At 44.2% G+C, this 20,561-nt stretch overlaps 2 protein-coding genes across 7 annotated transcripts in view; one reads left to right on the top strand and one right to left on the bottom strand.

Moving 5' to 3' along the window:
- Positions 1 to 20,561, bottom strand: part of PATL2 (PAT1 homolog 2) — a 741,315-nt gene that overhangs the window by 361,388 nt on the left and 359,366 nt on the right. The window lies entirely within an intron of this gene.
- On the top strand, positions 1,589 to 14,868 carry SHF (Src homology 2 domain containing F). 2 transcript variants are annotated; one of them, XM_042475660.1, is made up of 8 exons: positions 1,589 to 2,025; positions 2,126 to 2,128; positions 3,210 to 3,342; positions 5,259 to 5,477; positions 6,112 to 6,282; positions 8,263 to 8,392; positions 10,707 to 10,826; positions 13,214 to 14,868. In XM_042475660.1, the coding sequence occupies exons 1-8, from the start codon at positions 1,663 to 1,665 to the stop codon at positions 13,419 to 13,421; spliced, it is 1,347 nt and encodes a 448-aa protein (XP_042331594.1). In that variant the 5' UTR covers positions 1,589 to 1,662; the 3' UTR covers positions 13,422 to 14,868. The 2 variants fall into 2 exon arrangements, with proteins under 2 accessions (XP_042331594.1, XP_042331596.1); XM_042475662.1 differs by lacking the exon at positions 2,126 to 2,128 and having other exon boundaries at positions 1,591 to 2,025.

Genomic DNA, 20,561 nt, shown 5'->3' with positions numbered 1-20,561 from the left:
TTATTATTATTATTATTACATTATTATTAGTAGTAGTTTTAGTGTTTATATCCTGCTTTATTCCCAAAACCTGGGAGATGTATTTTAGGCATTTTGTTTGGCCCCATAAAGGTATCTGTTTTGTGGATTCAGGGTGTTATTGATGTTGTTTTGTGGCCCAGATTTTTCTGCCCTCCACAAAGACATGGGTTTCCTATAAGAGATGGAAGGGACCACTGGATTTAATCGGCGGATCCAATTAAAGTGGATCCAATTAAAGCCGCTTTGTGTCCCATTTTGGTTTACAGTATTTACAGCTATATTGTTGTGGGCTGAGTTCAAGGCATTTCTTAGGGCAACCCTTGCCAAGGATTTGCCATTGCCCGCCTCTGAGGCTGAGAGAGTGTGACTTCCTCAAAGGCACCCAATGGGTTTTATGGCCAAGCCAGGATTTGAACCCTGGTTTCCAGAGTCTTGCTTTTGTTGTGTGCTTTCAAGTCCTTTCCGTCTCCTATATACAGTCTGCCTTCTCCAGAACAGATCCCCAGCGGAAGGGAAAAAATGTGGATGCCACCAACACAAACATCATTGCTTTTTCTGGCGCATGGTGCCGCTCCTTAGTGCACTGTATAATTTAGTGTTTGTGTGTGTGTATATTTCTTCTTTGCGGTCTCTGTGAATCACACAAATGGGTTATTCTGTGCCTGCGCAGTAATGCTCAGAAACTTCTAGAATCATGGAATAGTCATAGAATCATAGAGTTGGAAGAGACCTCAAGGGCTGTTCAGTCCAACCCCATTCTGCCATGCAGGAACTCTCAATCGAACCATCCCTGACAGATGGCCATCCAGCCTCTCTTTAAAGACCGCCAAAGAAGGAGACTCCAAATATTACATATCCCACTGTCAAACAGCCCTTACTGTTCTTCCTAATGTTGAGCTGGAATCTCTTTTCCTGTAGCTTGCATCCATTGTTCCAGGTCTTATTCTCTGAGGCAGCAGAAAACAAGCTAGCTCCATCCTCAAAGTAACATCCCTTCAAATATTTAAACAGGGCTATCATATCACTTCTTAACCTTCTCTTCTCCAGGCTAAACATACCCAGCTCCCTAAGGAGTTCCTCATAGGGCATGGTTTCCAGACCTTTCACCATTTTAGTCGCCCTCCTTTAGACACATGGCTCCAGTTTCTCCACATCCTTTTTGACTTGTGGTGCCCAGAACTGGACACAGTATTCCAGGTGGGGCCTGACCAGAGCAGAATAGAGTGGCACTATTATTTCCTTTGATCTAGACACTATACTTCTATTGATGCAGCCTAGAATCGCATTGGCCTTGTTAGCTGAAGCATCACAATGTTGGCTCATGTTCAGCTTGTGGTCTCCTTGGACTCCCAGGTCCCTTTCAGAAGAGAGAGTGTGTACATATCTATGAATGGTAGGGTCCTTTTTAGTGCTTCGTGGGACTTGCCCTCCAAGGGCCGAGAGACCTTGCGGGCCTCCTGAGGAGAGGCCTTCCCCCAGGAGAGGCCCTTTCCTTCTTCACCGGAGAGAGAAAGGGAAGAGCAAGAAGCGAGAGGGAAGGAGGCCTTTGCGCGGAGGAGGAGGCGGAGGAGGGCGGGAACAGCCGAGGCCTCCTCCTCCTCCTCCTGCGGGGCCTGGTCCTTCGTTCCTTGGCGGAGGGGAATGGCGCGGTGGCTGCGCGAGAGGCTGCTCTTCCGAGGCGGCGGCGGCGGCGGCGGCCCTCAGGGCAAGCCTTCCCCTCCGGAGCCGGACTACGCGGAGGCGGAGGAGGGCCGGCCGGAGGAGGAAGGGCCGGAGGAGCAGCCGGACCTAGTGGCCGCCTACCGGCTCCAGAGGGAGCGGGACTTCGAGGACCCTTACGGCCCAGCGGCGGGGGCCCCCGAGGGAGGCCTGCTGCTCCTCCGACATCGCCACCGACACCGCCGCCGGCTTCTCCTGCTGCTGCGAGCCGAGGCCCAGGCCTCCAGGCCCGGCGGCGAGAAGAAGGAGCGGAGGAAGAAGGAGGCCTCCTCCTCCTCCTCCTCGGTGCGATTCAGGCAGAGACAAAGGCCGCAGCCACACGCCGCGGATAACCCGCTTTGGGACCGCTTTAACCCTTTCCCTGCTCAAGGCTAAGGGGCTGGAGTCGGTTGTGGCCCCAGAGCTGTGATGCCACGACGAACTACAACTCCCAGCATCCCCCAGCGCTCAGCCAGGGCCTCCAACCGGGTCATTTTGGATACAGCCAGGAATATGGAGATTCGGTCCAAAACGCTGCAGGAATAACCCGGTTTGGGAATGCTTTGACTGCCCTGGCTTTCAGCGCAAGGGATCCTGGGAGTTGTAGTTTGTTGTGGCATCACAGCTCTCTGACAGAGAAGGCTCATTGTCTCACAGAACTACAGGTCCCAGAATTCCCTAGCACTGAGCCAGGGCAGTTAAAGTGGTCTCAAACCGGATTATTTCCACAGTGTGTTTGGTACCAAAACCTCATGTTCTCAACTACAGGGATAATGGGGCTTAGCGCCACTTTAATTGCTATGACTGTGCTGTGGAATCCTGGGAAGGGTCATTTGGGGCGGCATTTAATGCTGAGATGCCCATTTTCCCACTGAGGAGCAGGATGCTGGGTATTGGAACCACAGAGTCGGGAGGGACCCCAAAGGCAATATAGTCCAATGTCAGAAGCCACATCCAAAGTCCATCCAAGAGGCAGGCCTCCATTTTGTATGTCATGCAGAAACTTGCCTCCTTTCTAATGGGAACTCAAAGGCTTCCATGGCCGGCATCTATAGTTTGTTGTGGGTTTTTCGGGGCTCTGTGGCCATGTTCTAGAAGAGTTTCTTCCTGACGTTTCGCCAGCATCTGAGGCTGGCATCGAAGATCTTGGAACTAAACCCCAGCGCATAACAAGGGCCCACTGTACAGTGTTCATTTCTCTCTGCCAACATGGTTTGTCATTCTGTGGTGCTGAATTAGGGTTACTACCTTCTTAAATCTGAGAGGCTCTTCATCTTGCCAGATCCCACACAACCCTCTCTCTATATCGCAACCTGTTGGGGCAGCATAGGATAGAATTTGGCTCAACCCAGTCTTGATGCGAACTTAGCAAGCTACTAATATTAATCATCCATTTGATGGAAGGACTTGGTTAGTGCTTAGTTTTTTTAAAAAAAATGTGATTGTGAGAGGAAACGAAACTGACAACTGGGTGATCTTCCCCCTTTTAGATGTTGATCCTGGAGGACTATGCTGATCCCTTTGATACCAGGCAAGAGGCTAGCACTAGTCCAGCGGCGGAGCAGGATCGGCTGAAAAGTGAAGGCTACATGGAACCTTATGAAGCTCAGAGGTTGTTGGCTGGTAAGCTCTTCATTTGATTCTTCTGCGGTGATGAACTCTCAGATCTGGAATTAGAGTGGTCCCTCCACATTCACTGGGGTTAGAGATGAAGGACCCATGTGGATGTGGAAAAAACACAAATAAAAAAACACTATTCTTTTTACCTGAGAGAACACTTCTCTAGGAATCTTCAGGTCCTCCAGTGAATCTCTGTAGTCAACATTTGCCAGAAGTTGATCACAGAATAATTCCGGAGGACCTACAAATGCCTAGAGAAGTGTTTACTCTAGGAACTTCTAGGTTCTCCAGCACAACACTATGGTCAACTTTTGGTAGAGTTGCACTGGAGGAACTAGAGATTCCTAGAGAGACCATATTATTCAAAACTGCAAATAATCAAATCCACAAAAGTCGAAGCTGCAAATGTGGAGGGCCAACTGATTTTTCTCCCCAGCATGGACCTGGCAGCTTTTAAATAGGAAACATGGGCAGGTTACAGACCGCTGAAAAGCAGCTCTCTGCTGCCGCTGCCGGTAGCTGCGTCCGGGAACCGCAGCAGCCAAACCGTGTGGTTCCCAGATGCAGTGAAGAAGAAGCACCAAAATGGCACTTCTTCTTGCGCCCCGGATGGGACGCCACGAAGCGCTACTCGCGCACTCACAGCGTTACATCCGGGCACGCGGCGTGCGGACGCTGTACGTCCGATAGGTCAAAATGGCAGCGCCCGTGTGTATAGGGCGCCGCCATTATTATGCCCCCTGTCACGTGCTAGGGGTGAGGCCAGTATGGATGCTAGGTCCTCAGCCAATCCCTAGTACGTGACGGGGGCGCCGCAAAGGCCCATTTGTAAAGGGCCCATGATGAGGCACACCCACATTTCTTTTGACTTTATCACACCAGCCTGCTGTGCTGTCACATTTGTGCTGGTTTAAGAATGAGAGAATACAGGTTTGATGTCATTTCTTATTACACTTTCCCCCACAATAGCACTTTGGTGATCCATGGTTGAATGATTTGTTTTCCGCAGTGCCAAAAGCCACCTTCCAGGAGGAAGGGTGAGAATGAGCAATTGCGGCTGCCAGCTGGGATGTAGTTGGCATTTGCTATTGCTGTGAGAGGAATAGGGGGCAAAGGATCAGACTCATTCTTGTTCATACCACGTGACTGCCTAAGAAGCGGAACTGCAGTGGAAGGCACCTATGGCATGAAAATAATAGGATAGCAATGATAATGAGAGCCTATTGACTGGTTTTGCCTTTCAATAAAAAGATGACTACAGTAACAAATGGAAAGCAGCAAAGGATAGACACAACATTGTATGATAAGTACTGGCCAAAGACACGTTTATCCTGTTAAAATTCTGCCCTTACAGCCTGTGTGATAAAGTCCTTTGTTGGATAACTGGCTACAAACCCAATGCATACCATCCATGGATTCCTTTAATTAACTTTCATTTTTCTGTGCTTTTTATTTGGCCCTAAACACTTGTTGGCGTAACATGTTTGTATTTTATCCTTCAGTACATTGGCTGTATTCACACAAAATGATAAACCAGAATTACTGTGAAGGATCAAATGTGTTGGTGCATATAGCCCAGTTGCACTTGGTTGGTCTCTCTGGAAAGTAGATGTGGCTAAAGTTACTAGAAACTTACCTGCATTAGCAAATGTAGCTTAGCATCTAAACCTAATTGATCTTAATTAACTGAAGATCAGTTCTAAAGCTGTTGCATCACAAATGTTGAAGTAAGATTCAACACCTGGCTTTTGTAGGTGGAATGTACCATCTCGCATTTTGTCTCAGGCAGTAAGATCTTTTTAGGCACCTGGGGTTTAGAGACCAGGTGGTTTCTGGTTGAATGTGTGAAACCCCAAAATTCAGGGCTGGAATTCAAGCGGGAAATTTTAAAATTGACCTTTTTATTTATTTGGTACCAGAGATTCAGAAGAAAGGTTCCAAGGATGGGCTAGCTGCTCCAAAACCTCTGCACTTGTATGACATTCCTTATGAACCATCTGAAAATGGCAGAGAGCTGCCACCCTTGTCTGGAGTCCAGTGCCGCTACTCATGGCTTCCTGAAGATGATGAGCGGCCACCAGAGGAATATGACCAGCCCTGGGAATGGAAAAAAGAGCGGATCTCCAGAGTCTTTGCAGGTACACAATGAAAGGGTATATCAGTACCAAGGTGATTTGGAGGAGGAAGGAGGGGGAAACAGGACTAGACTAGGGCAGGAATGAAATAGAAGGCAGAATGTTCTTCGTTTTCCCTGGATGCAGTACAATATATTATGCAGAGGTCCATGGTTGGATCTTCTGACACTTTCTTTATGCAGTTGTAGGGAGAGGGCAAATTGTTAATAAACTGATTTGGATGGTCCTTAAAAAACAAACAAAAAAAGCATGTCTTTGCTCAGTGGTGCAAGATTACAATTTTATGGATGTAGCTCACTCTGAGAAGATTTTTCTGCTCTCTGAGAATATACGTAACTTGAAAAGATTAGTTTTTGGAACTACAATTCAGATTTCCTTGATTGACCAGTTTGGCCAGTAGAACTCTCTTTCCTTCTTCCCCTCTTTCTCAGTATACCAGCTGACAAAGTCCCTGACTACAGTATCTTGCAATATAGCAACAAGTCCTAGAATCCTCAAGTTATAATGGCTTTTGGCTACTGTTGGTTGGGGGTTTCTGGGAGCTGTAGTCTAAAAAAGGCAACTTTTCAAAGCTCTGAAAATATTCAGCCACATTCCCTCCAGAATTCTTTCTTTTCTCTCCTAATGGTTTGTCCAGTTGAGATTGAAGGGATCAAGGAGTTACCATGGCCGCCTCCTGTTGGACAGCTGGATAGCTCTGCAAAGCACTCAGAAGTTGAGGGATCGCACATCCCTCCTCCAAACCTCCAGAACACCAGTACCAGCCTCCCCGATGCTTCAGGCATATCTGATTCCCTGGATGCTAGTGGTGGGTATCCTTAAATCACAGTGTTTCTAAATGGGAATATTAACATGATAACCACCAGAAGTGAGCAACTGAGAAGCTACTAAGAAAGGTTAGCATAGGGTCTCCATCAATCTGTGGTTTAAACTGCCTGCATGCCACAATCTTTACATTCTGTGTTATAAGCCTCAAAGTACCATCTTATGCATGCTTATTCACAAGTAAATCCCACTGTGTTCAGTGGGATTTTGCTACAGGTAAATGCAGGGATATTTTGAACTGCAGCTCCTTGAAACCCCCAGCTAGCATGATCCCTGGAAGATTTTGGGAGGTGTAGTCCTAAAAAGGTTTTCCTGCCTCTGGGTAAATATGTGTCAGTTTGCAGTTTCACAGCACAATGCTTTGTATCTTTATTCTGATCACTTTATCCTCATCACTTATCTCCTGCATGCCTTTGTTCTTATGCCTCATGACTCTGACCTTTCAGGAATCAGAGGTGGTTACATAGATAGGAACCGTGCATTCAAATTCAGCTTACAAGCAGAAAGTTTTATATACCTTTCAGAAGAGTAGGTACATTGGCAAGAAAACAATCTATTTATTTCTCATCATTGCACAGTTCTAAACGTCCTGGATGTCTTGTTAGCTCTGCTTCTTTTGTTTTAAAAAAGGTTTTCAAATAATGCTGATAAATAGCAGAAGGTAAGGAAGTGTTTGTACTTATGTCACTTCCTCTGATAAAGTGCCTCCTGGGGCACTATCTTCATGGCCTAGGGGAGCAGCCTTGAGAGATGGGAGTTGTTCTAATAAACACAATCCTCATGAAGTGACTGTTCAAGAGTCCATGCTTTTCATACAGAGGGCCTCAAGTTCAAAGAGGCCCTCTCCAGAAAAGATTGAATCCTGTCTCAGACCCTGGAGGGTTTCTGACAGATATAATACAGTCCATGTAAAAAAAAAGTTAGGTAAAAAAGGGCATAACTTATGATTTTTTTAGATGTGAGAAGAAGAAAAATAAATGTGTTAGGCAAAATCAGCAGGTTGGCATAAGTCAGTGGAGTCCATTTTCCAGTATTTCTCCTGACCATGCTTTTAATAATTTTTAAATTTGTTTTATTTATATACCGCTATTCCAAAGATCATAGCGGTGAACAGCAAGTAAGCTAATTTTGTTGCAACTGTCTTGTGAAATCATGGCAGTTAAATGTTATAGCTTTTGGGGTGTGTAAGATCCAATGCTATGCATTTCATTCTTGCACTTTCTTATTTCTTTCTACTTTCAGTTTGGAAAATGCTGTAATTGGAAAATCACAGTTGCCAATCAGTGTACACTGGGATAGGCAACTTCCAGGAGCCAGGGGGCTATATTGGTACCTGGTGAATCCACCAGGGACTGGATTAACCCCCCCCCCCCCTTTAAATACCAGGTACCAGGTTTGCCACATCAGCTAAAAAACTACTTTTTTTTCTTATAAAGAAGGTGTGTGCTCTCTGCATGCACTCTGTTTACACATAGAATTGCACCACCAGGTCCAATTCTTCAGGAGGGTATAAACAAAGCCTGCAGAGGGTGTACATCCTGTTTTAAAGGGAAAGCAGTCCTTTTTTCTGTTGCCATTATTGCTCTTGCAGAAAATTCAGTGATGACAAAAGCAATTTACAGAAGGATAGGGGACATGAGTAGGTGGGTGCTGCATGCAGTCATAAGCCTCATGTTGCCCACCGATTATCTTGTCAACATTGAGCTTGATGGACTACTGGATTGGCTTGGTATGAGACGGCTTCCTAGGTCCCAAATATAACTGGCAGCCCAGGTTTCCTCATTTACCTCTCTCTCTCTACTGTAATTTAGAGCTCCAAGTTTCTTGCACGCCTCCCTTGTCTCATTGTCCTGGTTTAAAAGTTATTATAGCTCTGCCTGTGAGGGCCTTCCCACCATTTCTCCTTCACTTCCTAAAGTCACGTGTTCTTCATCTCATGCACCATCATGTGTTTCCACCCAAGGCAAGGGAGCACAGATGAACCAGCTGCCATCTTGCATGGAGAAGAGTAGCAGCCCATGTTGGTCAAGCATGGAACATGGGCTGGCTTTCGGTGAACGCGTCAATCCCACTTTACCACTGGAGAGCCAGGCGTGAGTAGCCTGGGATTGGGCGGGAGGATGAGGGAACATCAGCTGCTGCTGTACACAATTAGTTGCATTGTGTTTAGTACACCTGCAACACCGCTTGGTCAATCCCATCCACCGTCTTGAGCAGAGGTGTGCAGCCTTGAATGTTCAACCCTCCTGATGGTGAGCTACAGCTCCCATCATCCCTCACTACTAGCTATGCTGGCTAAGGCTGATGAGAGCTGCAGTGCAACAACATCTGGCAACCACATTTTCCCACCCCAACAATATAGCATTGGAATACTGTAATGGGATATCAGGGACCACCACATTGATTCTGATAGTGTATCCCTGCTCCCACTGTTGGGATTTTAGCAGGGCTCCCAGTCAATTCACTGTTAGCCAGTGAGAGTCCAGCAGAGCATAAGGTTTATATCAGTTGCTTAGCAACAAAAAGACATGGAGAGGTCAGTTGACTTGGGGAAAGGGTGGGTGGGGGATAAAGGACAGGGATGTTGCTGAAAGAGAAAAAGAAGCAGAAGAAACCAGAAGACAAGGACAGAGTGGGTCAGAAGAAGCCTCATAGCATTTGACCTTTCCCTTCCAAGAGAGATAAGGACTTTGTCTGCACTGGCCCCAAGCTGTTCAGATGATGCGCAGCTGAAACCTTAATTTTGGTGCAAGCAGTCTGGATGATGTCCAGCACGTTCCGTATTGGAACTGGAGTATAATGTTAAAACAAATAACATGCCTGTTGCTCCAGATATTTTCAGAGGATCCAGAGCCTTCCACTTGCACCCTGGCAACTCTCTACATGGGCGTCTCATTAGGCTGCCCAGCATGTCTGCTGCCACCCTGGGTCACTTGTTCTGAGGTCGGAAAGAGGTACCTAGGTATGTGACTGTTGGTGGGTGCCTTATTCTGACCTCAGAAGTGAGTGACCCACAGTGATAGCAGAAGTGCCAGGTGGCTCACCGGGACACCTGTGCAGATAGCTGCTGCAATGTGGGAACGGCATGCCTGGTAACAGGGGCAGTTTGGCACAGCTGCGGGGCCAGGATCCTTTGTGCTGCCCCCTGGAGTATCATGGCCAGTGAAAATAATGCCAAGGGGGGGGCCTTGGGCTGAGACTGGAAGATCTGTAGCTGAGTGGGAGTTGAGGAAGAACTGAGGGAGGTGAGAAGAAACCAAAGGGGGAAGGAAATAACATGAAGGGGAATCAGCATGAGACCTTCTTTCTCACTGAAGTCAACCTCCTCTTCATCTGCCTATTGCAGGGAAGGGAAGGCCCTGTATGAAGGGCTAAAACTCATCACTTGACCCAGAATGAGTCTAACAGATAGCAGTGCAGATTACACCTTTTGAGGCATGTCATGCGTTTTATAGCAAGTACTTTTCTTTACCGGTTACCAGTGCACAAGCACTTCCTAAGAGGATTACAAAGTGTAAGCTAATTGCCCCCAACAAGCTGGGTACTCATTTTAGTGACCTACAGATGGATGCCAGTCTGAGTCGACCCGGAGTCCCTGGCTGGTATTGAACTCACAACCTTGTGGTTTGTGCGTGAATGGCTGCAGTACAGGCATTTAACCACTTCGCTACCAGAGCCTATTTGCATTTTTTCCTCTATATAAAAGTCACTCCTGTACACTACAGGAGAGCCAATAAAATATCCCTTCTTCCATTCTCTTCCTTTGTTTTCAGTTGAGTCTCAAACAATTAAAATCAATAGTTTTTGTGGTTTTTTCAGGCTATGAGACCATGTTCTTGAAGAGTTTATTCATGATGTTTGACCAGCAGCTGTGGCTTGGCCTCTTCAGCTGCTGGTAAAATGCTAGGAATAAACTCTTCTAGAACACGGCCTCATATCCCATAAAAAAACTATGGATGCTGGCTGTGAAAGCCTTTGACATCACAGTAAAAATCAGGCTTACTGATAAATTTGAAGCAGCAATTTTAAGCTTAAGCTTCTCTCTGAATTTTGAAAAATGATACCCAGTCTTACTGAAGGCCCATAAATATAAATACTTCTGGAAATGGTGGGCAAACTGTCAAAATGTTCACCATGGGCCACACTAGCCTCCAAAAATAGAAGTATTTGGATGCCCCCTTTTGGGGTGGGGGGGATTGGGGCAAACTATGACGTAGAGGAGGCTGTGTCTGAGTTGGCCCAGGGGCTGCAGAAATGTCAACCATGTGCTTCTCAATCCTACTTTAGGATGTAGACATGTCACCTAATTATTATTAGTTCCGTTTTTATTAGCCTGGTATCTTGCTTCAGCTAAGTTGAAGCAGCATCATAGAATTAGGACTGAAAGATATAATCCCTCTTCTACAGGTGGTATCATGGGACTTTGAGTCGAGTAGATGCTGAAAGGTTGCTGCGACTTTGCAGAGAAGCCAGTTATCTTGTACGGAACAGCGAGAGCAGTCATGATGCTTTCTCTCTCTCCCTCAAGTGAGTAAACATAAATGATTCAGTATGCAGTATGCCATTCATAGCTGAAGAAAGTTCTTTAGGGAGTTTCCTAGGGGCCTGGCAATGAATGAGAAAGAATTTAGAGATGTAGCAAACAAAACTGACAACAAAGTAGGTGTGCTCCTGTTCAGGATGTCAGCCAACCCTGTTGACAGTTCCATGTTGCAGAAGTCAAGCTGTTTGACAACACTTTAACTTCCACGGCTCAATGCTGTGGCATTTTGGGATTTCTAGTTTGATGGGACACCAGAGCACTCTGACAAGGAAGGCTAAATATCTCACAAAACTACAAACCCAGAATTCCATGGCATCAAATGGCATGGAAAAGTGATGTTAAACTGCTTTATTTCTGCAGTGTGGCAGCAGCCTTCATTTCTATTTTCTCTAGAATTCTGTTGACAACATATGCGCATGAAAACCCAGTTCATGTATGCCATTTTTTCAGGCATTGCAAAGTAGGTGTTCAGTATCTCCTTGCACAGTGTCCACCCCTAGGCTGCAGTGCACACTTAAAGGCATGGGGGATGGATGTGTAAGACCAGGAGGGCAACAACAGTTTTCTTCTGTCACCTGCAGAAATGCAGCCAAGTACTTACGGGATGCTTCTGAGTGTCTCACCCTGTTGGCCACTGCACTATGCCCCAGAGTCAAAGGGATGTGGAACTGCATGAGCAGAATATTACACACAACACAGGGTCTTGGGCTTTGCATCCCCAAACCAGGGTGGAAAAGCTTAAACCAAAGGCTTTTGCCAGGCAGGGACTGTGAGGAAATCTAGAAGGGAACTCAAGGTAGAAAAACAATGTGACAGAAAATTCAGCTTGGCTGGTTTTGGAAAAGTTATTTTAAAACATTTATCATTATTTATACATTGGTTTGATTTATACCCCAACCTGTCCTTGTAAGATCTCAGAGAAGCTATTTTTAAATAATTTTTTTAATGAGTGTAGTAAAGAATTCAAAATAATGACTTTCAAAAACTGATATTGGAACATTACAGCCTAAATCCAGTTGTTTGTCCCAACTAGAGTAGACCTGTTGAAGCCACAGGACTTTCATAAAGGTTGACTTAACTAAATTTGCCTTAATTCATTTGGCCTGTTGTAGTTAGAACTAACAAATGGATTTGGAGTGATGTCCTCACATATTTATATAAAAGTTTTTTTAAATCCCTTTAAAAGTTGAAACTTTTTTTAAAAAATTAACTTGAGTTTCAAAAGCCAGAATTCATATTAGTACAAAATTTTGGTTATATTTTGAGACCTGGTGAAAGGCAAGCTTGCATAGTCCCAGGGTTTCAGCTAAAGGGGGATATTTCAGTAATGTTACTGAAGCTAAGTTTGTTTGCATTTGATAATTTAATACTAGTTTATTGCTTCTGATCAACAGTCACTGTATAGTTTGCATTTGTTCAGTGTGTGGATAAGAAACAGCTTTGAAATGATTTACATGCTGCTATATGTTCTATGATGGAAGACAAGAAAGTTGTGTATTTAATCACAAAAATATATAGGCCCTTCACTATCTGACACCAAATCAGGCCAGTTAGTTTGGATGACTATAGCACCAGAGGTGCCAATTACACGTATATAAATATAAGGTACTCAAAAGATGTAAAGAGATATATATGTTGAGGCCAATAAGTTTAGCTTGTTGGACGGTGAATTAGGATGGTGCACATTGGCTAAACACTCCAGGAGCAGCCAGGAAAACCCTAAGCTTTAAGACCATGGTTGGTTTGTCATGATAAACAAACCCAGAAGGAGCTAGGGCTCTGGCTTGTCTCTCATTTCACAAAACAGAGAAGTGAACAAAGTTTGTTTTAATGTTGATTCTCTGGCTTGTTGGGAAAAGGAGGAAAGAGTCCAATGATCAGACTCTACCACCCTCGCATGTTGCACAAGCAAACTGGATTGTTGTGTGTCCATGGTAAACCAGTGTTTCTGTGGATGAAGCCAGTGTAAGCTGTTGAAAGAGAGATTTTATATTTGAGACCAGAGCCTGGGAAAGTTACATTTTCTTAACTACAACTCTTAGAACCCTCCTGCCAGTAAGTCTGGGGCATTCTAGGAAATGTAGTGCAAAATTAATTTTCCAAGCCCTGGAAGATGATGAGAATTGTAGTCCAAAAATAACTTTCTCAAGCACTGGAGGAGACACAAGGAATTATTTAAATAAGACAGTACCTTCTGTTAGGTCCAAAGAAAATGTCACAAGATGTCCACATTTCCTCAGACCAGTTGTTAAACTGGGGGATGCAGAAAGAGAAATACTTAAGTGTAATGTTTTTAACACACACACGTTGGCAAATGTATGGATGGATCATAAGATGGAATTTCAGAGCTGACTTGTCTTCCTTCCTTTAGGAGTAACCAAGGCTTTCTCCACATGAAGCTCTTGCAGACAGAAGATAACAAATTCATCTTGGGCCAGCACAGCCCACCATTCGACAACGTCCCCGAGATCATCCACCACTATACCAGCCACAAGTTGCCCATCCAGGGGGCAGAGCACATATCCTTGCTTTACCCAGTCACCACACAACCCTCCAATTGTCTTGCAGCTGAGCAGTGATTTCTGGAGGTGAACTGTAAAGAGGTGGCTAGCTGGTCTGGGAAGCACATGTGAGCACACCAGGCAAGAGTGGAACCTCTGGATACAGGTGGTTGCATGAGCTGGGAGAAGAGGGATCCAAGGGATAAGATTGAAAGTCATAGAAGATTGAAATGAGATAAAATCTGGGAATCCAGATACAAGAACCATTCTATCATGTGCTCTGTATTAATAGAACTGTGTCTGTATTGATACTTTGCATGCTGGACTCCAGGGCATCCTGTTTGGATGGCCAGTTAACCCCATGCATTTGGGGCAGGAAGGAAGACTAGGAATCACAAATTAATGTGGCACCTTGGGTGTGTCACAGAATTCAGTCCCCGGCATCAGAATGATCCTCCCTGAGTTTGGTTCTGTTCAACATATACTTATTGACTGTGGCATCAACATGCTGAATGCTCATATCGTCCATTAGGATAGGCATTTATCAGTTTAAATCAGGCTTTTCCAATTGGACACTCTTCTGTTGTGTCAGACAACAGCTCCCATCATCCCAGCCTTCCTACCTACCGTTCAACACAATGGGAGCGGTGATACATTTGACTGAGAGTCACCAAGACAAAAATCAAGAGAGGAGAAACAGCAAAGTTACAAACCAGTTGCAAAAATTCTGCTTGGTTTCAGAAATATGTTTTCTTTTCCAACTGCGTATTTCAAGTTCTGTTCATTTGTTTCTCTCACTTGACCGCCATCTGATGCAACATATACTCAGCCAAGAGGTCCTCACAGTCTCTTGTAAGTTGACTTTATTGGCTGTGGAAATTTTCAATTTTCAATTCCTTCTTGTGAGTGTGTGGATTTAACAGACTGCTGTATGGTACACTTGATGCCTGAAATTGGTTATGACATCTCTTGTGACTTTACTACTCGTATCTGATCCATGCAGTTCTCCTCTAGAGTGTGAGAGCGGATGACAGAGCAGCCAGTTGCCTTGATATATGGGCACTGGCCTGTTTTCTCACAGCTGAGGCAGGCACTTCTGAAAGACCTATGGATGAGCCCATCAGCCACTGTCCAGGCAGCAGTTCAGTGAACCAAGAACACTTAAGAAACACTGATAATAAAGATGGAAAGACAATTGCTCAGTGGTAGAAGGACAGTACCTGCTAGGCATGTGGAAGATTCCAAGTTCAATTCCTGGCATCTTGGTCTAGAGGAGTGAGAGCAGATATGGAGAAGACTTCTATAGGACAACCATTGCCCTCTAAAGTGGGTAACACTAGATTAGATGACTTTGCAAAGGCAGCTTTCTGATTTTCCTGTGATGAGAGCATTTTGCATGTATCGAGTTCCCTGTTATTGACTCTTTATCCAGGATGCATTGTGAAGCCCTCATTTCATACCAGTCCGGGGGGAGGGGTCTTTTGTTTCTGCTTCCTGTAAAGAAATTAAAACATATTAAACAGAGTGTCATGCTTATTATCATTTTTCTCACTTTTAGCATTAAGCATGGATGTCTAATGTCTGTGTTTGTAATATCCCATGCTGTATCTTCTTATCTGTTTACTAGATTGTGTTATATGTTGGGAGGGAATTAAGTCTTTCTTGCACTACATTTTTTATAGCTGAAAAAGCACCATCCCATTTCTTGGTAGTATGAAAAAAAGTGATCAAGATATGTCTGATTCCACCAGACTGGCAAATGACAAACAGAATTGCTGCTGGGAACCAATGATGTGTTCTTTTGTGAAGTTGAAGGCTTTCATGGCTGGCATCCATAGTTTTTTGTGGGTTTTTCAGGCTATGTGGCCATGTTCTTGAAGAATATTTCTGATGTTTTGCCAGCCTCTGTGGCTGGCATTTTCGGGCTATGGCCACATAGCCCAAAAAACCCACAAAAAATGATGTGTTCTTTTGCTTGTAACCTTGTAGTTGCATTGCTGGAAATCTGGTTTAACTTGATTAAGCATGTGGATGGTGGGACTTTCACTGGCCAATCTTGTGTTTGAGCCTAAATATTTTTTGGACAGCATATTCTCACCCAGAATCCCTTGTCCCTGAGGTTGTCAATGCCATTCAACCTGGATTCCTCCTGTATGCCTTTACATAGGCCTGGAGCCTGACAGATTACTGGTACAATTTGACATCAAGAAATCTAAACTAAGGTCATAGGTCCTTACGACTATGTCCAAAAAGGCCAACCAAGGGATCTATTAGCTAGTGTAGAGAGCCTCCAGGTTTGCAGAAGTACCAAAAAGCCCTGGGGCAGGGAGCAATAGCAGGACAATTAAGTTTGGGCATGTTCAATAATTGCCGAAATGAAAAGAGAAAACTGGGTGAAGGGATGAGTGAAATGGTGAGCTTGAGCCCTGAACAGCTTCTATCCTAGAGGGGGCTAGACATGATCAGAAATACTGAAAAGTAGCAATCTGGTTGATAAAGATATGCTGCAACATTTTGTTGCAGATTCTACTTGTATTTCATACATTTACCTACATGGGAATGTCTCCAGGGATTTAATTTTTTAGGATGCAACCACTATAAAGATGCGCCCTTTGGATCAAATGATTTCTTAGTTGGCTTATGAGACTGAACACACAAAATTTCCTAATGGCCCGAGCTCTCTGGTCAGTGAAAAAGGTCAGAGTATTATTTCCACAGTTCCAGGGTAACAGGAAGCTGGAGCACTAAATGAAGAACCAAAGTCACAGGTGAGCAACCATTTTTCTAGCAGGGATGGAGGGAAGCAAACTTTTATGACTGTCTTCTGGATAATGGCCAGAGCCATGCTGACCTTCCCTTTGCTATGTTGTTCTTCCTGAAAAAAAGGGATACATCCTCTTCTGTCCTTTCTTCCTCTCATTCATTCATTCTTATATTTAAAACCTGTCCTGTATATCAACCTAACATCCTAGGATGTTTGAAGGGGGTAGATGGGTGGGCTCAGGTTGCCATATCAGTAGAGAAGTGAAATAATTTTGAAGTTTGAATAGCGTTAAAGGCACTATCCAAGTTTGTCTTCAAGTCACTTCTGACTTATGGTGACCCTAAGGCAGCGGTTCTCAACCTGTGGGTTGCGACCCCATTGGAGGTCGAATGACCTTTTCACAGGGATCGCCTAAGACCATCAGAAAACACATTTCCAGTGGCCTTAGGAACCAAGACACCACAATTTTATGGTCCCCACAACATGAGAAACTGTATCAAAGGGTTGAGGTATTGGGAAGGCTGAGAACCTAAGGCTTCTTGGCAAGATTTGTTCAGAAGGAGTTTGCCATTGCCATCCTCTGAGGCTGAGAGACTGTGACCTGCCCATGGTTACCCAATGGGGTTTTCATGGTCAACTAGAGATGTCTCTGCAATGTCATGTTCTTGAGCATCCTTTTGCAACCTGGTGGCCTTGGTGGGGATGATGGGACTTGCATTCCTCATGCCATTGGAAGGGTGCCAACTTGGAGGAGGGTGCTGCAGGCACAGTGAGTACTATGCTCTCGTTGGCACTCGCCTTCCTTCTAGGCAGCCAGCCAGCCAGTACCTGTCAGGACTAGGCAGCCTACCCGCTGGGATGTGGGGGCTGAGATAAAGCTGTTAAGTGTTTGAAAGCCTGTCCTTGCTGCTTACAAATGGAGGGAAAGGGAGAGGGGAGGATCATTCTGTGGACTGGCAGTGGAGAACAGACACACAACAGGCAGCCTCTTTTCCTGGCTGTATGACAAGGGTGGGCAAAAGCTTTCAGGCCAAGGAATGGATTTCGTTTTGGAGTTTCGATGGAGGAGGAAAGGGTACATTCCCAAAAGGCAAGGCCAAAAATATCAGCATGTTTTAGCCCAAATCTCTCGCCTGCCAACAACTAAGTCTCAGCAGAGGCACTGAATCCTTCTAAAATGATGTGGGGGAGACCACAAAACACCAAAGGAAGATATCAGTGGGAAAGAGGAGGGAGCCATCTGGAAATGTACAGAAGGCTGGATTGGAATCTATACAATGGCTTCCATCAACCTCTCTATCTTGTCTACCCCAGATCCAGGGCTAGAATGGCGTTACTCTTGGCACTGCAACCAGATTCAGCCCCAGGGTCTGAAAACAACCACCTGGTATCCTGATAAGAATTACTTCCTACTTCCATAATGCCCAGAGAAAATGGCTTTATAGGATTTTTGTTGTGTGCCTTCAATTCGCTCCTGACTTATGGCAAGCCTAAAGTGAACCTGTCATGGGGTTTTCTTGGCAAGTTTTGTTCCGAGGAGGTTTGTCATTGCCTTCTCCTGAGGCTGAGAGAGTGACTTGTCCAAGCTCACCCAATGGGTTTCGTGGCCGAGCTAGGAATCGAGCCCTGGTCTCCCAAGTTGTAGTCCAACGCTCAAACCACTACACCATTCTGGTTGCCAGAGTGAAAACAAGTGGGCTTTGTGGTTGTATAGTAGAGGTAAGCTTCAGAAAGTGTTGCTTATTATACAGCCAGTTAATAAGCTATGCTTGCTGAAATTACCTCCCACATAACCATTAATGTATAATACAGTTGGCCCTCCATATCCATGGATTCAACCATCCATGGCTTTGAAAATATGCCCAAAAATTATAAATTCCAAAAGGCAAACCTTGATTTTGCCAGTTTATATAAGATACACTAATAATAATAATAATAATAATAATAATAATAATAATAATAATTTATTTGTATCCCGCCTCTCCCTGTATTGGATCGAGGCGGGTAACAACTACACCACTGTATTTAATGGGACTTGAGCATCCACAGATTTCAGTATCGACAGGGGAACCTGGAACCAAATCCCAGTAGATAAGAAGGGTCCACTATAACACCCCAAACCCATATATCATGCAAGCTTTCAAAACTCCACTGTTTTCATCAAGCAAAATTCTTAAAGATTGTACTGCAGAAGGGAAAAAAGTGTTAGAGACACAGGCCTACGTTTTGTCAAGATGCTTTTGTTGTCAGTTACAGGAGTCTGCATGGCGTAGTAGTTTGAGTTTTGAACTATGGCTCTGCAGATCAGGGTTGGATTCCAAGCTCAGCCATGAAACCCACTTGGTGACCTTGGATGAGTCACACTCTCTCAGCCTCTGAACAAATTTAGCCAAGAAAACCCCATGATAGGTTTGGTTAGGATTGCTATAAGTCAGAAATGACTTGAAGGTAAACATCTACAACAAAGATGGTTGGGAGGGATATTATTATTATTATTATTATTATTAACCTTTATTTATAAAGCGCTGTAAGTTTACACAGCGCTGTACATCAATTTTTTAGTCAGACGGTTCCCTGCCCTCAGGCTTACAATCTAAAAGACACGACACAAAAGGAGAAGGGAGCGGTGGTGGGGAATAGGATCAGGTCCAGCAGATCTTTTCCACCTCCGAGGCCTGGACCAAGGCAGATATCTGTAGTCCACCCCTCTCTCTGGCAATGTGGGCACTTGGAGACTTAGATCCGTCAAACGTAAGAAATAAAATTTAAACTCTATTAGGATCAGAAAGAGCAACTTGAGATCCAGACCTTTTCTGTCCTATGTGAGGCTAGCTGCTCTTAGGCAGAAAACACTGAATTTCTGAAGAAGACTTTGGAGTTTATCACACTGGGGCTGATTTCAGCATTAAAGAGAGATTAAAGCGCATTTAAAGCATCGTTCAAATCAAGCAGAGATAGTGAGTAACTGCGTGAATGATTATCACATGTAATTGTGCAAGTAAAGCGATATTGGAAATGCATTGTTGCTGAAATCCTTAAAGTAAAAAGATGTGCATTAATGCTTCTTTGTGACCACTTTAATGTCATGTGAAATCTTTATGCATAATTACGTGATTTTAATTCCAATCCCTTGGTTCCTAAGAGCTGGCACTTTCCTGCAAAAATCTGCTGTTCTCTCCAATAATGTTTCCACTTCCAGGACAGCCCTGCTCTTATCTCTGACCAATGAGGAGAGATAACAGCAGAGTTTCCCTACGCTGCTGTCCGGAAGGGCAGCCTTTCTTCAACACTTGCTGGGAAACATAGCATTCTCTCCAATCAATGACTGGTGATAAGAAGGTATTTAAAAGTATTTACAACTTAAACACCCTGCTCTTTTGAACAGCAAGGTATTTAAACTTTAATTGCCTTCTGAGCAGAAATGTACAGAATAGGCCTGGGTTTTGCATGTCTGCAAGCTGTCCACTGATGAAGGACACTAGATCAGGACTATCTAAGGCCATGAGATTTTGAGGCCAAAACTTGGGACTTGGGGATGTCAGAGTCAGCAGTCTATGGTGATGTTATGAGGATGAAGTTATGAAAACAGCCTCATGAGATGTATACGTTAACAACACATATCTTTATACTGTTCTTTTGGGGGTCCCATCTCCACCGTCAAACAACAATCATTGGTCAGTTTAATTCAGAGGTTCCCACTCATACAACTTTTCCACTACATTTCCACCATCCCAGTGTTTGTACTATAATTCCCAAGCATCACATTCTTTCACACAGACTCTTCTCTTTTTACACCCCTTTGAGACAGGATAGCAACCAGAACTGTAAACATGTCTCTCTTCTCGCAGTGATAGCATCCCACCCGGCTGTTTCACAAATAATCCCCCTTTCCCAGGGTTTCAACCTGCCCTGGCTTGACTGACATACGGATTTAACACACAGAATCATCCTTTAACAAACTATAAAATAATCTAACGTTAACTTGCTCCTAACCTGTCCCTTGACATATGTAATATCCAGTTACCTTCTCTTTATAAAAACAGGCATCCATTTCATCTAACATTTAAAAGTCATTTATCCATCAGTCTACTTTAAGAGTAATGCCTATATCAATGGCTATAATGTTTCACCCAAGCAATATCTTTAAAGCACTTCCTGTATATACTCGACAATAAGTCAACCTCATGTATAAGTTGAGGGCAGGTTTTGGGGCCAAAATTATGGATTTTGGTATGACCTGTGGATAGGTTGAGGGTAAAACATAGGGGCATGTAATGAAGGATGTAAAGGATGAAGCAAAGAAAAACAATATCAACGAATTTACAAAATCCCAGCAGGCATTACTATTTGGGCTCATAATAAAGGTTGGTTGGATGAGAGATAGATAGATCTATTGGGTGGATCTATCTATCTATCTATCTATCTATCTATCTATCTATCTATCTATCTATCTA

The sequence above is a fragment of the Sceloporus undulatus genome, chromosome 6, assembly GCF_019175285.1.
Source record: "Sceloporus undulatus isolate JIND9_A2432 ecotype Alabama chromosome 6, SceUnd_v1.1, whole genome shotgun sequence".
Classification (NCBI taxonomy): Eukaryota; Metazoa; Chordata; class Lepidosauria; order Squamata; family Phrynosomatidae; genus Sceloporus; species Sceloporus undulatus.
The sequence above is the reverse complement of the archived record's forward strand: the minus strand, read 5'-3'. Positions and strand labels throughout refer to the sequence as shown.

Coding starts and splice junctions, on each gene's coding strand:
- SHF (XM_042475660.1), top strand. CDS start 1,663: ATGGCGCGGTGGCTGCGCGAGAGGCTGCTCTTCCGAGGCGGCGGCGGC. Junction 3,343..5,258: donor AGCTCAGAGGTTGTTGGCTG/GTAAGCTCTTCA, acceptor ATTTGGTACCAG/AGATTCAGAAGAAAGGTTCC. Junction 8,393..10,706: donor TTACCACTGGAGAGCCAGGC/GTGAGTAGCCTG, acceptor CCTCTTCTACAG/GTGGTATCATGGGACTTTGA.